Genomic DNA, 19,856 nt, shown 5'->3' on the forward strand with positions numbered 1-19,856 from the left:
CCCATTTTTCCAAGTAAAGATGCTACAAGAGCATGGACAGCGTGGCTCTACCCAGCAAAATCTCATGAATTGTGTCGACAGCACGGCAAAATCTAATAAATTTTGTTGGCAGCACAGCAAAATCTCACAAAATTTATTTTGACAGCCCAGCAAGATCTCACATTTACGGTGGTAATTCAAGGAGATTGTGAGGATTTACTCCACCATTAACCCCGGCGACAGCCATTGCCAGACAAACCTCCGCTTTTCGTCCCCGTCCGAGGCTCCTCCGTCCGTCCGGCCACCCGCCGCCAGCACGCGACGCCATTTAACAAGGACCCCAGCCGAGCCCGAGCCCGGCCTGGACATTCGAAAGAGGAAGGAAAGCAAGGCCCGCCCAACGGTCGCCTCCCCTCCCCCACAAATCCTCGATTCAAAACCCTCCCTCCTCCCCCCATCTCCGACGAACTCGCGATCCGTTCCTCCCCCCCTTTCCCTCTCGCTTTCGCTTTCGCTCGAGTCCGAATCCGGACGATGGAGGAGGGGAGCAGCGAGGCCGTCCAGGACGGCGGGGCGCTGTCCGCCGCGTCGGTGGGGACGGAGGCGGTCACGGCGGCGGCGGTCAGGAAGACGGTGAAGATGTCCGACGCCCGCGACTTCATCCCCTGCGCCGCCGTCAGCGAGGGTACGTTCTTGCGCGAGCGGATCTAGGTCGCCTGGTTCCGGGGGATTAATTATCTTGTTTTTCTCTCTCTGGCTTCAGGGGATTATTCCAGATCCTCGGGGTCGTCGTCGGCGGCGGCGGCCCTGCCGGACGTCGCCAGCTGCACCGGCTCGTCGGAGGCCGCCCCGCGCGACGACGCGGACGCGGAAGCGGAGATGCACCACACGCCCGACTACACCCGGAGGGGGCCAGCGGGCCGCCTCCGGATCGCGCCGCTCGAGCTCTTCTCTGCGGCCCCGTCGTCTCCGGCGGTGCCCCGTCCCCCCGCCAAAACCGCCGACGCCGAAGCCGCCGCTGACGACGGTGCTGCTGCGCCGGAGGCCGTTCCGGGTGGAGGGGCGCAGATCGTGCACATTGACAAGGTAACGGCTTCAAGATTCGCCTCAGAATTCTCCTCTTGTTGTTGTCCTTGGTGGTGGCTAGTATACAAATCAATCTCTGCATTTTGTTGCAGGGCAATGGCGACTGCTGTGGCCAGCTGAGGCAGGAGTACGACTCACTCCTGAGGGAGAAAGGCGAGTGCAGGAGGGTGCTGGAGGATCTCATGAGGGAGAATGAGCTCAAGACCAAGGAGTGCCGCGAGGCGCAGACGTCCCTGCGCGACCTGCAGATGGAGCTGATGCGCAAGTCCATGCACGTCGGCTCTCTCGGTAAGAAGAACCTGTCTCAACTGCAGATGCACTTGTTCACTGACAGTAGGAGCAGACTGAATTTTACCAGTGCTATCTTCTTCTTCTGCGATTAAAACAAACAAATCAACGACAGAGTTGCAGCAAACTTATTTTATCAGTTCTTTCTTCTGTGATGATCAAAACAAATCCACAGCAGTTGTTCCATGGTAGTTGCAGCAAACTGACTTTTATCAGTTGTATCATCTGTAATCAAACAATGGTGTTAGTCTTGATAATTGTTACAACTAGAACTTTCATGTTTAGGCTTTCCCTTGCTGATTGGGAACATTTTTGTGAAACTTTTGCTATTCATGCAGCATTTGCAGTGGAAGGGCAAGTGAAAGAGAAGACTCGTTGGTGCCAACTACTGAAAGACCTGAGTGAGAAATTTAAGGTGTATATTTGACCTCAAGTTTTTGTTTGTTTTTACAGTACACTCTTAAGCTTGGCAGAGTGAATGGACTTACACACTTTATTGTGATGATCTGCAGGCGTTAAAGACAGAACACCAGATTTTACTGAAAGAATCAGAGGAATACAAAAGGTGTTTGTCAGATGCTACACAGATGACTACAACAATTCATCAATATGGTATGTTTGCAGAGTGGTTAACCAAACTGAACTAGTTGTGTACTCTTCAGTTTTCTTTTCTGTATCTACCTCCCACTAAAGGAAACAAACATGGTTTCTTTTTTTCATTTCAACAGTGAGCCAATATGCAAATTTGGAATCTGAATTTAAGGACCTGAAAGAGAAGTTCAGTGAGGAAGCAAAGGAACGCAAGGATCTTTACAACAAGCTTATAGAGCTCAAAGGTAAGCTGGTTATTCTGGTATCAGTTTATTCGTTGTTACTGCGATAAATTGACAGTAGGACTTAATGTGACTTGCACATTGCTTAGGTAACATAAGAGTATTTTGCCGCTGTCGGCCACTAAACACGGAAGAAACAGCAGAAGGAGCATCAATGGCGATCGACTTTGATTCTGCAAAAGATGGAGAGCTCATTGTTAGAGGCCATGTATCATCGAAGAAAGTCTTCAAATTCGATTCAGTCTTCAACCCTGAAGAAGACCAAGGTAATTCACTCGTAGATGCAGTTACTCACCTTGCATCGTTCCTCATGTTTTTAACAGTTTATCGTCTTCAACTTATATACAGAGAAAGTGTTTGAGAAAACTGCCCCATTTGCAACTTCGGTGTTGGATGGATTCAATGTTTGTATCTTCGCTTATGGGCAAACCGGCACTGGCAAAACATTTACAATGGAAGGAACTGAAGGTGCTCGAGGGGTTAACTACAGAATTCTGGATGAGCTCTTCCGAGTAGTCAAGGACAGACATGACCTCTTCCAATACGAGATTACTGTTAGTGCCTTGGAAGTATACAACGAACAAATTCATGATTTGCTCCTAACAGGGTCCCAACCAAGCACAACAACAAAAAGGTACGTCACTTGTGAGTTATATCATCAGATACAACATTGTGTGAAGATACTGTACATCATGATACCTTGTGCACAGGCTAGAAGTGAGACAAGTTGCAGAAGGAGTTCATCATGTACCAGGACTGGTTGAAGCACGAGTCAGTAACATGGATGAGGCCTGGGATGTCCTGCAAACTGGAAGCAAAGCCAGAGTTGTTGGTTCCACAAATGCTAACGAGCACAGCAGCCGATCGCACTGGTCAGTACCTTGATGTTCTTACCGCTGCTCACCAGTTTTCCATTCACTTGCACTAAGTAGTGGATTGTAAAATCATGTCCTAACTAATTTTCCATTCAGTATACATTGCGTGATGGTCAAAGGAGAAAACTTGATGAATGGAGAACGCACAAACAGTAAGCTGTGGCTCATTGACCTAGCCGGAAGTGAGCGTGTGGCAAAGACAGATGCTCAAGGCGAACGACTGAAAGAAGCACAGAATATTAACAAGTCCCTTTCTGCACTTGGAGATGTCATATCTGCTCTTGCAACTAAGAGCCAGCATATACCCTTCAGGTTTCAAACTTTCAAACCTTGGTTATAGTTTGCACTGGTGATTTATATACAAGATCTCACTAACATATTTATTTGTCAAACTGGCAGGAACTCAAAGTTAACGCACTTGCTGCAAGACTCACTGAGTACGCAATTTTGTTTTCTTCTCCTTATGCTGGTTTGATTTGAACCTATCCTTTAGTTTTGGCGATAATGTGTGTAAGCACTGCAGGTGGAGACTCCAAAACTTTGATGTTTGTTCAAATTAGCCCCAACGAAAATGACGTGGGCGAAACTCTCTGCTCGCTTAACTTTGCAAGCAGGGTGAGGGGAATAGAGCTTGGACAGGCAAGGAAACAAGTTGATGTTGGAGAACTATCAAGATATAAGCTTATGGTACTCTACTGCCCTTCCTGCTAATCCATATTTTAATACAACTTTAACCTCTGGATGTCTAAAATCTGAATGCATGCTCTTGTTGTTCTGCTAGGTTGGCAGAGCCAAACAGGACTGCAAGAGCAAAGATGCTCAGATCAAGAGCATGGAAGAAACAATCCAATCCCTTGAAGCCAAGAACAAGGCCAAGGACCTGCTCACCATGAATCTCCAAGATAAGGTACTTCGCGCCGCCTTCGACTTCTTTCAGCATCCCATTTTAACCACCATGGCTTAAATAGTGCAGGTTGCATTGCAACCACCATGGCTGAAATAGTACAAGCTGCCTTGTCACTGCTATGCATGAAGAATCATCATGTTCATCGTTGATCATCTTTCTTTTCAGATCAAAGAGTTGGAATCACAGCTGCTGGTCGAGAGGAAGATAGCGAGGCAGCACGTCGACAACAAGATCGCCCAAGACGTCGAGCGAAAGCAGCAGCAGCAAGGCCTCAAGGAAGAGAACAACACCTACATGAGAAGCCCCATGTCAGAGAGGAACCTCAACAGCACCATGGAGAGACCGCCACTATCAGCAGCACCCAAAAAGGACCTCGGGATGATGGCGAAGCAGACGTTCTCGGACAGCAACAACAGCGACACCTACAGCTTCAACCAGCTCATGTCTCTGGCGGAGGAGAAGGAGAATGCCAACCCAGACGCCGCAAAGGCCAGGCGGGTCTCGCTCTGCAACGGAGGGGCGCACCAGCCCCGCCGCAGCTCGCTCATCCCGCTGCCGCGCCGCAACTCGCTGATGCCACTCCCCGCAGCCGGCGGTGCCAAGACGCCGGCGCCTGCAGCAGCGTCACCGCTTGACAAGATCAAGGAGTACTCCTCGCCGCCATTGAGCTCGCCTCCCGTTATGTCCAACGACAAGGGCAGCAGGAGCAAGAGGATCAACAGCATCCTGCGGCGCAGCCTGCAGAAGAAGGTGGTCATCAGGCCGCCACAGTCGGGGCAGGCGGGGAGGAGGGCCGGCGCCGCTGCTGCCACCGCCGCACAGGGCATCGACAGCGCTCGCCGGGCGGCCGCGCGGCGCGTGCCGGCGAGTGGCGGTCCCGGCGGCGGTGCGCCCAGGGGGGGCGTGCACAACAGGGACAAGGAGAGAGGCTGGAACCACTGATGATGATGAAGAGGCGTCAGTCAGCTGAGCTCTGGTGATGAAGAAAGAGATCTGTAGATCTGGTAGAAAAAAAGAAGGTTAGATGTTTATAGTTTTGAGTTTGAGTTCTCGCCTATTGTGAGAGAACAGCTCTGGGTTTCTTCTTCTTTTATTTGTTACTCCCTCCGTCCCATAATATAAGAATGTTTTTTATACTAGTATAGTGCAAAAAACGCCCTTATATTATGGGACGGAGGGAGTATTTGTTATAGAGATTTGGCGAGTGGTGGATCTGGCTGTCAGATGAAATGTCATCATCTGCCCACGAAACAAATTTGCTGATTCTCATCAGGTTTGCAAGTGCTTCCGGTTTGAGTGTGAGAACTGAGAAGTCTTATACATCCTCAGTTAAGCATGTGAGTTGTGTTCTTTTCTTGCGTTCAGTGTACAACGGGGGACTCAGCTCTTATATTTTGAGGTCAGTTATTATGGCAGTGATTTTCAAGTTGCCAAGGGGGGTCTGGAAGGCCATAGCAGAATGAGACGGCTGCCTTTTAGTGCGGAGATGATGATCTTGGAAATAAGATGCATTGATTTGCGTGATGAAAGATGTGCATGTCGAAGAAAAAGGAAGGGGTGAGATTTAGAGACCTTTATATCTTTAATCTCATTATGTTAGCAAAGCGGTGTTGGTGACTAATTCAGAACCTAGATTTTTATGTGCGTGTGTCCTTGGCGCAAGATTATCCCTCTCACTCCCCTCTAATCCTCTCCAATCTCTTTGGAGAGAGGATCAACAGACAAGGCCTCAATTTTATTTCCTGATGCAGATGACAAGTACTGATTCGGTGCGTTTGCATTCGGCATATCTGTTCGTCTGAGAGGTGTTTGGTGGGCGTAAGGGTGGAAAGTGACAACGAAAAATACTCTATGAGAAAATGCATATTCAAATCCAAAACATCCGCATCCAAATTAAAACGGAAATGGAATTGAAAGATATCCGAGTTTATTTTACAGACACGAATAAATTTTGCACACAAGTATGAATACCGAATTGGACACAAACATAGCACGGGATTCTGACACAAATATGAATATGAAAGTGGATACATTTGTATCTGAATAAAATTTTGTGCGCTAAATTAAGTAATTCTAGCCCCAGTATGCCAATTATCCAACAACAAAGCCTAATGTGTTGTCAGATTTTAGTTTTTGTATGATTAAACTTCGGTATTATTATGCATTACGGTAGTATTTATTGACTTTTTATACCTTGCAAGTTGATTATTTTGTATCACATAGCTATTGTCTTATTTCCTTTAACTAATATATCGCTATTATTCGTATCCGTTTCGAATTGAGTAACATCCGATATGTATCTATATTCAAGTAACATCCAATCCGCATTTGTATCCAATAACATCCGTATTCACATTCATATTTGTTTTGAAAATATGAAAACCGTAGTGGTAAGAGCACTATTCGATCCGTACCAATCCGTTGCCACCCGTGTGCATGTTGCTTAGGTTTTGTTGCGATTATTATTGATGTCCACTCACTCGCTGTAATGGGTTCTTCATATCGACAGGCTAGGGCTAGCCCTTCACGTAGAAGAACGACACGTGACATTGTAAGGTTGTTTATGAGTCTTAAAGAGATGTGAAATGAGATAAATTTGATTTTTTGTATGTGGTTTCGCAAAATTTATACTCGAGCTTTCCTTCAAAAACTGCCACTCGGGGCGTTAATGTCTTGATTACTACTACATCATTTCCTGTTTTATGAAAAGGCACATGTCTAGTCTTAATTGACAGTTTGACCAACATAACAGACTTTATGTATGTTAAATCGGTTTTGCTAATTGTGACGCCCTAATTTTTTCAGCGCGTCAGTCAATTCCATGCAACATTAGCCCAAAGCTGGGGATGGCGTGAGGAACAACAGCGATGAGCATTGGCCACAATGAGGCCAAGCTAGGACATCGTCGAAGCCGGGGACAACGATGTGAGCAGCAACAAGCTGCGACGTCTCATGTGGAGGCGAGAAAGAAACTTAATGTGTGTGTGTGTGGGGGGGGGGGGGGGAGGGGGGGCAGGGAGGGTGCAGGGGGGCTGCTCATCAGTGCAGAACTGCTGACAGATGGCCGGGGAGGTGGCAAACACGGCGATGGAGCGAGGTCGAGGGAAGGGCGGGGTGGTGAGGCGACGACAGCCGCCGGCCGCGATGGGCATAGGCATGCGGGTAGGTCTGGATAGGCCCGTGCTACGCGAGAAAGAAGGATAAGTGGTTAAAGATAAACAATATTCAATCTGTTTTGGGCCGTTGGATGAAGATCTAGCGGTCTAAGATAAAAGTGATTGATGGAATAACTTTTCCAGGCGCCTGATGTATAGGCGCTCCCATGTAAAAATTCCATTTTTAATGATATATAATTTGTAGTATTTTATTGATCAAATTGTCCATGAGTTTTTTTTTAACCAGAAAGGAGAGACTACACCATTTGCACCTCTTTTATTTGTTTTATTTTCAGGTTATAGCTGCCGCTCGAGGCACCAGCCCGCTCGCCGCCTGCCCCGGCCGCCTGCTCGCCCCGGCCACCCGCTCGCCGCTCGCCGTCGCCGCCCGCTCGCCGCCCGCCCCGGCCGCCCGCCCGCACGTGAATGGCAGGCGCGGCGCCCTCCGCCTCCGCGCGCCAGATATCCCACACGCACTTCATCGAGCAGCTCCGCCGCGCCGCCCGCGCCCGCGACGGCGAGGCGCTCCACGCCTGGGCGCTCAAGTCCGGCGCCGCGTCCCACGCGCCCGTCTCCAACTCCCTCATCACCTTCTACGCCTCCCTCCCGCGGCCGCTCCTCGCCGCGGCCCTGGCCGTCTTCGCGGGCATCCCCGCCGCCGCCCGCGACGTCGCCTCCTGGAACTCCCTGCTCAACCCGCTCTCGCACCACCACCCGCGCGCCGCGCTCTCCCACTTCCAATCCATGCTCTTCTCCTCCTCGCCCGCCATCCTCCCGTCCCCGCATTCCTTCGCCGCCGTCTTCACGGCCGCCGCCCGCGCGCGCTCCGCGTCCGCCGGGGCAGCCGCCCACGCCCTCGCTTGCAAGGTCCCCTCGGCTGGCTCCAACGTGTTCGTGTCCACCTCTCTGCTCAACATGTACTGTAAGCTGGGCCTCGTCCCCGATGCCCGGAGAGTGTTCGACGAAATGCCGGTGCGGAACGAGTTCTCTTGGGCCGCTATGGTGGCAGGCTATGCTTCCACAAAGTGCTCCGAGGAGGCCTTTGAGATCTTCCAGCTGATGCTTGCGGAGTGCCCGTCGCAGAAAAACGAGTTTGTGGCCACGGCTGTTCTTAGTGCGGTCAGTGTGCCGTCGGGCTTGCCGATGGGGGTGCAGCTACATGGGTTGGCTGTGAAGGATGGGTTGGTGGTGTTTGTGTCGGTTGAGAACTCGCTCGTCACAATGTATGCAAAGGCTGGGTGTATGGATGCAGCATTACATGTGTTTGCGTCGTCTAAGGAGAGGAACTCCATCACTTGGTCCGCGATGATCACTGGCTACGCGCAGAATGGGAATGCAGAAAGCGCATTTAGAATGTTCTTGCAGATGCTTTCTGCGGGGTTTTCACCAACTGAGTTCACTTTGGTTGGGGTGCTCAATGCGTGTAGTGATGTGGGAGCATTGATGGAAGGAAAGCAGACACATGGTTTGATGGTGAAGCTTGGGTTTGAGGGGCAGGTGTATGTGAAGAGCGCACTGGTGGACATGTATGCCAAATGCGGCTGTATTACTGATGCAAAGGAAGGTTTTGATCAATTTCATGAGCTTGACATTGTCCTTTGGACGGCCATGGTTGCCGGGCATGTGCAGAATGGGGAGCATGAGGAAGCCTTGAGATTGTATGCCAGGATGGACAAGGAGGGCATCATTCCGACTAACTTGACTATAACCAGTGTTCTTAGAGCATGTGCTGGCCTTGCAGCATTGGAGCCAGGGAAGCAATTGCACACGCAAATCCTCAAGTTCGGATTTGGTTTGGGGTCTTCTGTCGGAAGTGCCTTGTCTACAATGTATTCAAAGTGTGGAAACCTTGACGATGGCATGGTTATATTCAGAAGGATGCCTCATAAGGATGTTATTGCATGGAACTCGATCATTTCTGGATTCTCTCAAAATGGACGTGGAAATGAAGCACTTGACCTGTTTGAGGAAATGAAGCTAGAGGGCACTGCTCCAGATCATATAACATTCATTAATGTGTTATGTGCTTGTAGTCACATGGGCCTAGTTGACAGAGGATGGATTTACTTTAGGTCAATGACCAAAGACTATGGTTTAACTCCTCGGCTGGATCATTATGCTTGCATGGTTGATATTCTTAGCCGAGCAGGGATGCTAAATGAAGCAAAAGATTTCATAGAGTCCATTAGTATTGACCATGGAACATGTTTGTGGCGTATATTATTGGGAGCATGTCGCAGTATACGGGATTTTGATGTCGGAGCATATGCTGGTGAGCAGCTGATGGAGTTAGGTACTGGGGACTCCTCTGCATATATATTGTTGTCAAACATCTATGCTGCCCAGAGAAAATGGACTGATGTTGAGCGGGTGAGGCATTTGATGAGACATCGGGGAGTTAGCAAAGATCCAGGATGCAGCTGGGTTGAGCTTAACAGCAGAATTCATGTGTTTGTTGTTGGGGAGCAGCAACATCCTGAGGCGGAAAATATAAATACAGAGTTGAGAAGGCTCGCTAAACACATGAAGGACGAAGGGTACCGTCCAACATCTAAATTTTCATGGGATGAAGAACTGGATACATTGAGAGGATCTCATGAAGAAGATCAATTCGAGTTGATATCGGCAGTTTCTAGCTGACTTCTCAAATGACAAGAACAGTGAGTACTTTAATTGTTTCTTCTTGAATTTGGAAAATGTAACTAACAAAAGCTACGCTGTGAAATTTTGTGGCAGTATTTATGCTGAACTTACTCCATGCAAAACGAATTCACTGTTTCTATGCATCATTGTTAAGTGTCATTTTAGTTGGCGTTCATTAGCTTAGCTGATATGCTCCTACTGTGTAACTCAGTGTTAGTGCCATTAGAATTCTTCCCAGTTTTATGAATAAAATCGTCCTGTTGTGGAATTGCAGAAGTGCTAGCTTGATATTGTTTTCCCAGTATAATTATTTTTGGCTCTACACCACGTGTAAATCCCCTTTTCCAGAGTTTTTCTTTTTGGGTACTTCGTTCAGTATCCTCATTCTTTTTCACTCTTAAGCAAACCAAGTAACAAGATGATAAAATGTAAAGTATCAGTAAGTTCAACTCATAGATAATTAAACTTTGTAAATGACGCCTGCAGCACATCAACTTGGTAGGAGAGAGCACTCATCATCTCCCAAACATGGCAGTAAATGCACCCACCATGGTTACACTGTTAACGAAAGGTTTGTGATATACTCTAAGGCAGCAAGTGATGGTGAATGCCAACAAATTTCTCAAGGCCTTGTTTGGCACTAGAGTTTTTGGAGAGTATTTACGTGATTATCCCGGCCCATCCCAAAAACCCTGTCGAACCTCAACGGACCGTTCGGTGGGCCGTTTTCACACGGGTTCAGTCCCCATAATCCCCCACGAACCCTACCCCTCCCTGTGTAACTCGATACACTCCTCTCCCCTCGTGTATCTTCTATATTTTCTACGCCATATTGTCACTCTTTTTCTTCTGTCTCTTGTGAATTTAAGTGACGCTGCACTTTTTTTTTTCACTTAGGCTGATGTGACCGTAAAGCGACACCTGTAACTAAAGATGGACAAAAATTCAGTAATGTTCATACAGGAAATCATGGATGCGCACCATCTATTCAGTTTGTAACAGCAAAGTAAGAGTGCGTTTTATTTAACTTTTTTTGGTAATCAGCAAAATAATAGAATATGTTGTTGCCGTCAATCATTAATTTCCATTAATGTCATTTGTTAACTCCCAGATCCGCGCTTACTAAGCAATGCTTTTTTTCTTTCCAAGCATGCGCAGTGAGTACCCATGCTGGAAATAGACAATTCCTCCTCTGATTAGTGTTCTTCTTTCAATACTTTTATTTGGTTATATTTTTCCCTTTTTAGGATCAGATATATTGGTCAGGTTTTTTGTTTCTTTGGAGGCATTTGTAGATATGTCAGTTTCAGTTTCAGCTGCAGCATTGCAAGCTAATCTTCCTGTTTATATATTTTATTTGCAGGGTAATGTGTTACAACTAAGAGTGCAACCGACATGAATGGTAAATATCGAACTTTATTGCACACGTCCACCTACCCATGTCTTTTTAATGTTGTCAATTCTTGCAGTCTCAGTTATCTTTTTAACATGTCATTTTGTTCAGCCTAATGAGCTCATAAGTGTGACAACCTTACCCTATGATAATCATAATCCCCCTCATGGTAAACAGAGTGAACTGTAACTAGAGATATATGCTTTAGCACCTGGCCCAATTAATTATATCCACCATTATATCTTTGTGCAGCACTACAAACAACACAAACTCAGGAAACATTTCAGGACAAGTGGAATAATAATGCCACTAAGAAAAATATATACCAAAGTACTATGCATCACATATATCAAGGGCAAGGAGAGGAGGACGGCAGCCGAGGAGAGGAGGGCGGCGACCGAGGAGAAGAAGACGGAGGTTGAGGAAAGGAATGTGGTCATGGAAGAGAGAATCAAAAGCATTGAACAAGAGCAAAAGTTCATGTTCATGGACACAAGTGGTCTTGGTGACAAGGCGAAAGCATACGTGGAGCTTTGTCGCGATCAAGTGTTGGCGGTGAGGTCTATTGGAGGCTTCATGATGGGAGGATTCATGGGAGGCATGAGAGGAGCCATGGGCGCCATGGGAGGAGGCATGGGTGGTGCAATGGATGGGAATGAAAAACAATGGTGCCAAACTGCCAATGATGTCAATGGTGGCATTGGAGAAGAAGCAATCAATGGAGAGGAAGCAAGCCATGAAGAAGATGCAAGCACAACTAATGGCAATGAAGGCAATGCCATTTGAGAGGCTATGCATTCATTTTGTATGCACTTTTGTTTTTGTTTGCGATGCACAATGATTGTGGTTTGAATTTGAATTTGATATACGGATGATTGAACTTGAATTTGATATGTTGATGATCATATGTGTTGTGATCTTGCAAAGTTTTAATCATGCCGTCATGTGTTTGTTTCAATATGTATGCAATTGCGAAGTAAAAAAGGAAGAAGGCCAAATTTTTAGGGTACCAAATTGCAGAATTTTTTCTCAAAACTTTTTGGGCATCTACTTTTACGACGATGAAGAGAGATTGTCTGGCACCCAGCAATGGGTGGGTGAACCAGCCACGTTTGAGAGGCTATCCATTCATGTTTTATGCACTTCTGCTTTTGTTTTTGTTTGTGATGCACAATGATTGTGTTTGGATTTGAATTTGATATGGATGATTGAACTTGAATTTGATACGTTGTCAATTATGTGTTTTGTGATCCTGCAAAGTTTTAATTATCATGCATATTTTGTTTTAATATGTATGCAATTATGAAGTACTCCCGCTGTAAAGAAATAGATTTTAATGATCTAATTCTCTTATATTTCTTTACAGCAGGAGTACTTAAAAAGAGGGGAATAAATAATCAAGAAAAAAACAGGTGACAGAACAGGGTAAAAGAAGAAAATTAAACCGGTTGAGAAGATTGTCAAAACCAACAGAACCCGGCAAATGGGCACACCCCTTCAGATGAATTGAAATTCAAACTTTTTATTGTCGGCTGTAATAAGAGCAACCATGCTTTACAACTGCTAATACTATGTGAGAAATTAGTGAAGTTGTGGCATGCAGCCGTTAGCATCACAAACACGAGCTAGTCATTCTTCCTATTTTTGCATGATCGTAATAGGTATTTACATTCTTTCGATTTGTGCATGATCTAAAAATACAATTTCCTATTATGAAGTTAAACTGGGCCCAAACACATCTCAGACCTAGAGTACAAATTTGGAACAGTGACAGCAGTAATCCCGACCTATAAATCTTTGACCCCGTCCAGAAAATAGTTCAATTTCATTGCTCCTTTAGATAGCTACTGGGCTTGTTCAGATCGTTCTATGTTACTACGCTGCTCAAAAGTCAAAATTGTCGGAATGACTGAGGACCAGCATGATTCTGAAGGACGAATCATTTTCCAATGCAGAATTTGCTGAATATGCTGCTCAGAACTTCTTCAGATATGTCCTCTCCGCTGATTGTTGCCAGAGCCAATGCAGCTTCCCTCAAGTCTATAGTCCAAAAATCTAAGGGTAGCTGCTCATTGATCGACGACTCTAGTCTTGTGAAAGCTTCTTGGGTCCTCATGAGCTGTTCCAGTTGTCTCTGGACAACACAATGGAATTGGATAAAAGTCAACAATCTTTCATGTAACAACTGAAGCAACAAGTCTAAGAGAACAACTACTGGGGTTTTCTACTGATGGCATACGGAAATATTTACCTGGTTTACAGTCCACCGCCGTCCCCCGGAAGGTATGGACTCAAGACCTCTAACCTCTATTACAGCCCTCTCCAACTCAGAAATGCCTTTACCAGTGACTGCACACGTGTGCACATGTTTTCTGAAAATTCCACTGAATTTCTCAAACTCTTCTCCTGAAACAAATGGTGTGCAGTCTACCTTGTTGATAACCAGAACCATTGGCACTTCAGAACCTGAGCTTTTCTGATCATCAAAAAGGACAAAGAAAGAATAGTCACTCTCCAATTTATTTACAGATGATGGAAGGGACAGAGAGGATTTCAAACAGAAGGCATGCAAACCAATAACCAGGCAATCAGACATCAACAAAATTTGTGAGAAAATGAAACTGATGGAACCTTATCAATCATGACACGTTTGATAAGTTTAGTGTCATCTTCAGTCCACCCATCAACTGCACTTATTGTCATAATAACCATATCAGCTCCCAGTGCAGCAGTCTCTGATCGTTCTACACCTGGTTAAGAGCAGAACAGAAGACAAGCATCACGACTAACAACGCTATTACCATTATTCCATATACAAAATCAAATATATATTGGGAAACATGTTCCTACCCCTGGTGGGCTATGCCACCCAACGTCAGATCGTATTTTGACATTCACATCTTTATCATCTTGCTTTAATAGTTCACAATATGTTATTGAGAATAATAATACTCACCAATTTTTTCCACAATGTCATCAGTTTCTCTTATACCAGCCGTGTCTAGAAGGGTAACAGGGATTCCATGAATTGAGACATTTGCTTCAACTACGTCCCTTGTAGTTCCAGCTATTTCGGTAACAATAGCTCTTTCACTCTGCAAGCTAAGCATTTAAGTTCCAGTATCAACTATTATGGCTGCAACATGAAATAAATCAAACTATCCAATTGGACATGGGATTCACATAAAGTATACAGAATTATAGATTACAATTAGTATTCATATAAGAAGATTATATGGCGATAACGTTCGATGTATAAACTTTGGGCATGACGCACAGCAGAGAAGCAGGATAAAGTTCAGGACACAGTACGTTGAGCAAGATCCCCTTAAATCACATGGCATTAGGCATCTACCGGAGTTTCGGTACGGCTCATTTAAAGTCACAGCAGAAAGGTATCATAAAAGTTCTAGGGGTCTAGGTTTGCGGAGAGAAAGATGGACCAGTGCTCTTGAGGGGAGGATGAAAAATGGATGGTATCCCTTGCGCTTTCTTGCTTAATTAATCTCGATGGCTAACAACCAAACATATGTGAAAGGAGAATACACAACACACTTACCTAATATTAATTAATTCCATATCTTAATCCTAACTAATCTATTTTTAAGAGAGTTCCTTCATGCTGCCTTGTGTACCGGTTAATGACCCCATACCTTAACTAGCCTTGAACCCGTAACAATAAGATTAGCTCATGTAACTTCACATATAAAAAGAGAAAACAACATAGATTAACAAGCATGGTAACAACAAAATAGAGTACTAAAAAAGATATGCTGGACAAATATCCAACAGAAATAATGACAGAGAGATATCCACGAGTATACCTTACTCCATGCATTCAGGAGGCTTGACTTTCCAACATTTGGGCGGCCAATTATTGCTATCTGTGCAAAATTGTAAGAGCATTTTTCATTCTTAATTATGTTTTCTTTAACAATTCAGTATAATGCATAGAATAAAGTACCTGTAGACCAGACAGCAACAGCTTATCATACTTTGCAGTATCCAGAGCATCCTGAACCTCTTGCCTCATGCTGTTAATTTTGCTGAGCAGCATCATAGGGTCCAATGGAGGCATCTCATCTTCAAAATCTAAACGAGCCTCAATTTCAGTGATCAATTCTATGCACCTTGATCTCAAAGATTTCACTAGAGTAGAAAAGCCTCCCTACAGTAGAGGACACATATAATTCAGATTGGAGAACCTACTTATTATTAAAAAAACACATCTACATTGTGCTTCCCAAAGAAACTGGAGCTGATGAAGTTAAACTTCACAATGCAAAAGGGTTTCAAGTAGTGTCTGAGTCAGGAATTTGTTATCGGCGTGCACAAGGAAAAAAGCAAGTCTTGCACATAAATGCAAATTTCCCCTCCACATTTTAGTGATCAGAACAACAATATTCAATTTCCTTTTCACATTTCACTAATCACTGACATGTTACTCTAACTGCTATCTCTATTTTTTGTCTTTTGGGGGGTCGCATGTAACAGGAGCAGCCCCTGGCACCACCCCTGGTCACTACCCTCCATAAAGTGTTGTTTCAGCTACTCCTGACCTGGAAACAATTTGTTCCTGGTATTTCGAGGGTTAAACACACAAAAAAAAAAAACTCCAACATGACCACATGTATATCGTTTCTCAGGGCTACCCAACAGGCTAACATGATTTAATTTATCAACAGCATAATTTTGTGACATGCCTGGATGCCAGCCAAGGCAGAATCTGCTGCAGCTACGGACTTGGCTGAAATAAGCCTCGAGACGTTCTCCGCTTGAGCCAAGTCCAACCTCCCATTTAGGAATGCGCGAAGAGTGAATTCACCTGAAAAGCGAACATGAAACCTGAGCTAGGAGTTTGTTCAAGATAAGACACCTACATCCCAAGATAGCTTCACCATTCATTCTTCAAACAAAAAGTGTCTGCCTATCTGACAAAACTGTTTCCCTATAACTATAACTACATCCGTAGCTAACAGGAACGTCAACCATAGCCGTAACCAACTGAACTACAATATTTCTTTACAAGCGTAAATAATCTAGACCAGTAGGACTTGAGTGAGCAAGCAACTAACCAGGGTCGGCGAGCCTGGCACCAGCCTCCAAGCAGGCCCTCAGCACACGACGCAAGCAAAGGTCATTCCCATGGCACTGGAGCTCCACCACATCCTCTCGGGTGTAGGACCTCGGAGCCAGCATGGGCACCACCAGCACCTTCAGATTTGGGGAACAAAATGGGAAATCAAGGCACTAGTTTGCACAGAGAACACTAACCAACCGATAGCGAGCAGTATACCTCATCGATGACGCTCCCATCTCCGTCCAGCGCGACCCCGTACTCCACGAAGTGGCTTCGGGGATTCCAGGGCGCCGGGTCCTTCCTGGCCGGCCGGAACACGCGGGCGACGACGGCGACGGCGTCGGCGCCGGACAGGCGGACAATGCCGACGGCCGCGGGGCCCCCGCCGAGGGCGGTGACGACGGCGGCGATCGTCCCCGGAGATCCGCCGCCCCCATAGCTCGGCGGCGCGCGGCGCGAGGGGGAAGACGGAGGCGAGCGCTCGTCGCCGGGCAGGACGAGGGAGCTGAAGGAGGCGAGGGCTTTGGCGCGCGTGGTCAGGGGTTGGGGGCTAGGGTTTAGTGGGCGGCGGCGGAGGAGGAGAGGTCGGGGAGGCCGCCATAGGAGAAAGGGGAGGAGGCGAGAGACGGCACGAGCCATTTGGATTGGGAGAGGCAGCGAGCCGGCTGGTTCACCCGTTGCGGGGTGACAGCTGATTAGGAATGCCACGTGGTATAACTGTTGAGGGAGAAAAAAAAGAAAAAAAGTATTCCTTTCTTCCGCCTCTCACACGGATCTCGGCGCAAGGTCAACCCCATGTAGACTCTGCGCAGTCGATCGTTGTAAAGCCACTTTCAAAAATTCAGAAGCAAGATGCGAATAGGGGGGTTTGAACTTACACCTCATGGATGCACTCCCTTCCCTCCCGGTGGGGGTCTTCCGGCGAGTGGGCTTCCGGTTCGTGCGGGGCAACGGGCGATGGGATTCCAGGGCCATCCTGTATCCGCATGGTGGACCTCCGGTTCGTGCGTGGCTGGGTGCAAGCGGCGTTGTGGCGGCTTTGTTGATGCTCTGCTCTTGACGGATCCGGACGGCCGGGATCACGTGCTGGTGCGGTGGCGACCATGGCTGGCGCCCTCATGTGCGTTTCTTATCATCGATAGCGGGATGTGAAGGAAATATGCCCTAGAGTTAATAATAAAGTTGTTATTTTATTTCTTTATATCATGATAAATATTTATTATTCATGCTGGAATTGTAGAAACTTAGTACATGTGTGAATACATAGATAAACAGAGTGTCACTAGTTTGCCTCTACGTGACTAGCTCGTTGAATCAATGATGGTTATGTTTCCTAACCATAGACATGAGTTGTCATTTGATTAACGGGATCACATCGTTAGAGAATAATGTGATTGACTTGACCCATCCGTTAGCTTAGCACGATGATCGTTTAGTTTCTTGCTATTGTTTTCTCCATAACTATACATGTTCCTATGACTATGAGATCATGCAACTCCCGAGTACTGGAGGAACACTTTGTGTGCTACCAAACGTCACAACGTAACTGAGCGATTATAAAGGTGCTCTATAGGTGTCTCCGATGGTGATTGTTGAGTTGAGATAGATCGAGATTATGATTTGTCACTCCGATTGTCGGAGAGATATCTCTGGGCCCTCACGGTAATGCACATCACAATAAGACTTGCAAGCAATGTAGCTAATGAGTTAGTTACGGGATGTAACATCATGGAACGAGTAAAGAGACTTGCCAGTAACGAGATTGAACTAGGTATTGAGATACCAACGATCGAATCTCGGGCAAGTAATATACCGATGACAAAAGGAACAACGTATATCTTCGTAGAATATGTAGGAGCCAATATGAGCATCCAGGTTCCGCTATTGGTTATTGACCGGAGACATGTCTCGGTCATATCTACATAGTTCTCGAACCCGTAGGGTCCGCACGCTTAACGTTCGGTGACGATCGGTATTATGAGTTTATGTGTTTTGATGTACTGAAGGTAGTTCGGAGTCCCGGATTTGATCACGGACATGACGAGGAGTCTCGAAATGGTCGAGACATAAAAATCGATATATTGAATAACTATATTTGGACTTCGGGAGGGTTCCGGACAAGTTCGGATAAATACCGAAGTACCGGGGGTTACCGAAACCCCCCGGGGAGTGTAATGGTCCTATTGGGCCTTTGTTTAATGTGTTGTGATGTTCATAGAAGTTTGATAGATATTCCATGGGTTCATAATAAATTAAACAATGACCATCTCACTTTGTTAAAGAGACTAGCTAATATTTTAGGCTCTGGCGGTCGAACAACATTTTGAATTATTGCTTTCGGAGGAAAACTAAGTCTTGAAGATGATCCAATCTCTTTCCAGCAAAGTATAGAGAAACAAGGTAATGAAATAGAGAATGACTTAGCTTTGTTACTCTAATCTAGAATTATAAAAAAAAGTGGTGAAAAGAATAAAAAATAAAGCTCACTCAAGACAATGGAAGTGAGCCCCGCAACTTGGCATGCCACTTGTGCGTGGAATATGGCCGAACACAATAGAAAGCACCGTATATGAACGAAAGGACAAGTTAGATGACTAGAAACACATATTTTACAAGTCTATGCACCAAACTGACCGTCACGTGCATGTTCTATAACTCCTAGTGTATTTACCTCTATGTTGTTGAAAAGCACGTGATGCCACATCACTTTATGACTTGATAGAGACATACTGTAAATCACCATCACATTCTTTCTTTTTTCTGTTCACACGCTTCCCAGGTAGATCACAATGTATAGACATTTGGAGCCCCATTTACCATTTTCAACAAGGATAAAGAAGTTGACGAATGGGCTTGTAAAAGATCTAATAGATGATCCACCAACAATTAATGTAACTCAAAGCGAAGGTTGTACCCGTTGATGGCATATTTTTTAGAGTACACTTAGGCGTACCATATTTATATAGAAGACTAAAATCAAGTACAAGAAATTACGACTTGCTACGAACAACAAGTGTAGTTGGAACTCCACAACTAACGCGACAATTACAGACACAACGCAAAAGGGTCCGCCCTAAACCAATCATCTAGCCGTGTCATAACAAATACCGACCGCCTCAAAGAGCAACAATTCCAGACGGATTTCCCTTGCCAACGCACTACCCACCCTTTGATACCTTAGAGGAGACGACAAGTGGATAGCGGGACTCGGTCGGTCCAGAAAAAGCCATCATCTTCAAATCACCATCGGTTGTGTACGTAGCGTCCACAAAGATCAACTCGGGCAGCGGCAAACACCAAAGAACCATCGACAGAACCTCCAAGCCAAGTCTCCACCTGCGATGCTCTCAATAAAGTAACGCCGCCACACCGCTGCCATCGCCGGTCGTACAATGGACCAAGGCTTTCGCCTAAAAACAACAATTTGATCAAGATACGGAGATGCCGACACACCTCGGCAGAGCCTCCAAGGAGGGAAACGGTACCAGCATGCGTCATCACCGCCAGCTCCAGAAGACGAGCAAGATTTTCATCCGAACCGTCCGACACCTCGCACCCCCTATCAACAGATTGGGCTAAATTGTCGGAGTTACACCGTCGTTGCCGCAACACCTCGC

At 45.9% G+C, this 19,856-nt stretch overlaps 3 protein-coding genes across 6 annotated transcripts; 2 read left to right on the forward strand and 1 right to left on the reverse strand.

The window, feature by feature from the left end:
* Positions 1-230: 230 nt before the first annotated feature.
* Positions 231-5,318, forward strand: LOC125507711 (kinesin-like protein KIN-14R). The gene is made up of 14 exons (XM_048672201.2): positions 231-664; positions 743-1,065; positions 1,158-1,353; positions 1,692-1,768; positions 1,866-1,965; positions 2,082-2,189; positions 2,276-2,452; positions 2,535-2,820; positions 2,897-3,058; positions 3,158-3,373; positions 3,461-3,498; positions 3,585-3,748; positions 3,843-3,968; positions 4,134-5,318. Exons 1-14 carry the CDS (start codon positions 514-516, stop codon positions 4,908-4,910), a joined length of 2,901 nt encoding a protein of 966 aa, XP_048528158.2. The 5' UTR covers positions 231-513; the 3' UTR covers positions 4,911-5,318.
* A 2,101-nt stretch (positions 5,319-7,419) lies between these two features.
* LOC125507712 (Tetratricopeptide repeat (TPR)-like superfamily protein) lies at positions 7,420-12,092 on the forward strand. Of its 4 annotated transcripts, XM_087525394.1 has the most exons (5): positions 7,420-9,783; positions 10,664-10,772; positions 11,130-11,168; positions 11,271-11,328; positions 11,412-12,092. In XM_087525394.1, exon 1 carries the CDS (start codon positions 7,550-7,552, stop codon positions 9,761-9,763), a length of 2,214 nt encoding a protein of 737 aa, XP_087381520.1. In that variant the 5' UTR covers positions 7,420-7,549; the 3' UTR covers positions 9,764-9,783; positions 10,664-10,772; positions 11,130-11,168; positions 11,271-11,328; positions 11,412-12,092. The 4 variants fall into 4 exon arrangements, with proteins under 4 accessions (XP_087381520.1, XP_087381519.1, XP_087381521.1 ...); XM_087525393.1 differs by lacking the exon at positions 11,271-11,328; XM_087525395.1 differs by lacking the exon at positions 10,664-10,772.
* Positions 12,093-12,661: 569 nt separating this feature from the next.
* Positions 12,662-16,927, reverse strand: LOC125507714 (tRNA modification GTPase). Its single transcript, XM_048672203.2, has 9 exons — positions 16,456-16,927; positions 16,235-16,373; positions 15,863-15,984; positions 15,124-15,327; positions 14,984-15,043; positions 14,116-14,254; positions 13,791-13,909; positions 13,411-13,635; positions 12,662-13,293 (listed from the first exon to the last, which is right to left on the reverse strand). Exons 1-9 carry the CDS (start codon positions 16,876-16,878, stop codon positions 13,099-13,101), a joined length of 1,626 nt encoding a protein of 541 aa, XP_048528160.1. The 5' UTR covers positions 16,879-16,927; the 3' UTR covers positions 12,662-13,098.
* Between the last annotated feature and the right edge of the window lie 2,929 nt (positions 16,928-19,856).

This window comes from Triticum urartu, chromosome 5A (assembly GCF_056163025.1).
Source record: "Triticum urartu cultivar PI428250 chromosome 5A, HENAU_Tu73, whole genome shotgun sequence".
Classification (NCBI taxonomy): domain Eukaryota; kingdom Viridiplantae; phylum Streptophyta; class Magnoliopsida; order Poales; family Poaceae; genus Triticum; species Triticum urartu.

Excerpts from the sequence above, each read along its gene's own strand:
- LOC125507711 (XM_048672201.2), top strand. The coding sequence starts at position 514 with ATGGAGGAGGGGAGCAGCGAGGCCGTCCAGGACGGCGGGGCGCTGTCC. Across the intron at positions 1,769-1,865 it reads ACCTGAGTGAGAAATTTAAG|GCGTTAAAGACAGAACACCA; the intron begins GTGTATATTTGA and ends GATGATCTGCAG. Across the intron at positions 3,499-3,584 it reads CTTGCTGCAAGACTCACTGA|GTGGAGACTCCAAAACTTTG; the intron begins GTACGCAATTTT and ends TAAGCACTGCAG.
- LOC125507712 (XM_087525394.1), top strand. The coding sequence starts at position 7,550 with ATGGCAGGCGCGGCGCCCTCCGCCTCCGCGCGCCAGATATCCCACACG.
- LOC125507714 (XM_048672203.2), bottom strand. The coding sequence starts at position 16,878 with ATGGCTCGTGCCGTCTCTCGCCTCCTCCCCTTTCTCCTATGGCGGCCT. Across the intron at positions 15,985-16,234 it reads TGCCAGGCTCGCCGACCCTG|GTGAATTCACTCTTCGCGCA; the intron begins GTTAGTTGCTTG and ends TTCGCTTTTCAG. Across the intron at positions 13,910-14,115 it reads TGACATTGTGGAAAAAATTG|GTGTAGAACGATCAGAGACT; the intron begins GTGAGTATTATT and ends GCTCTTAACCAG.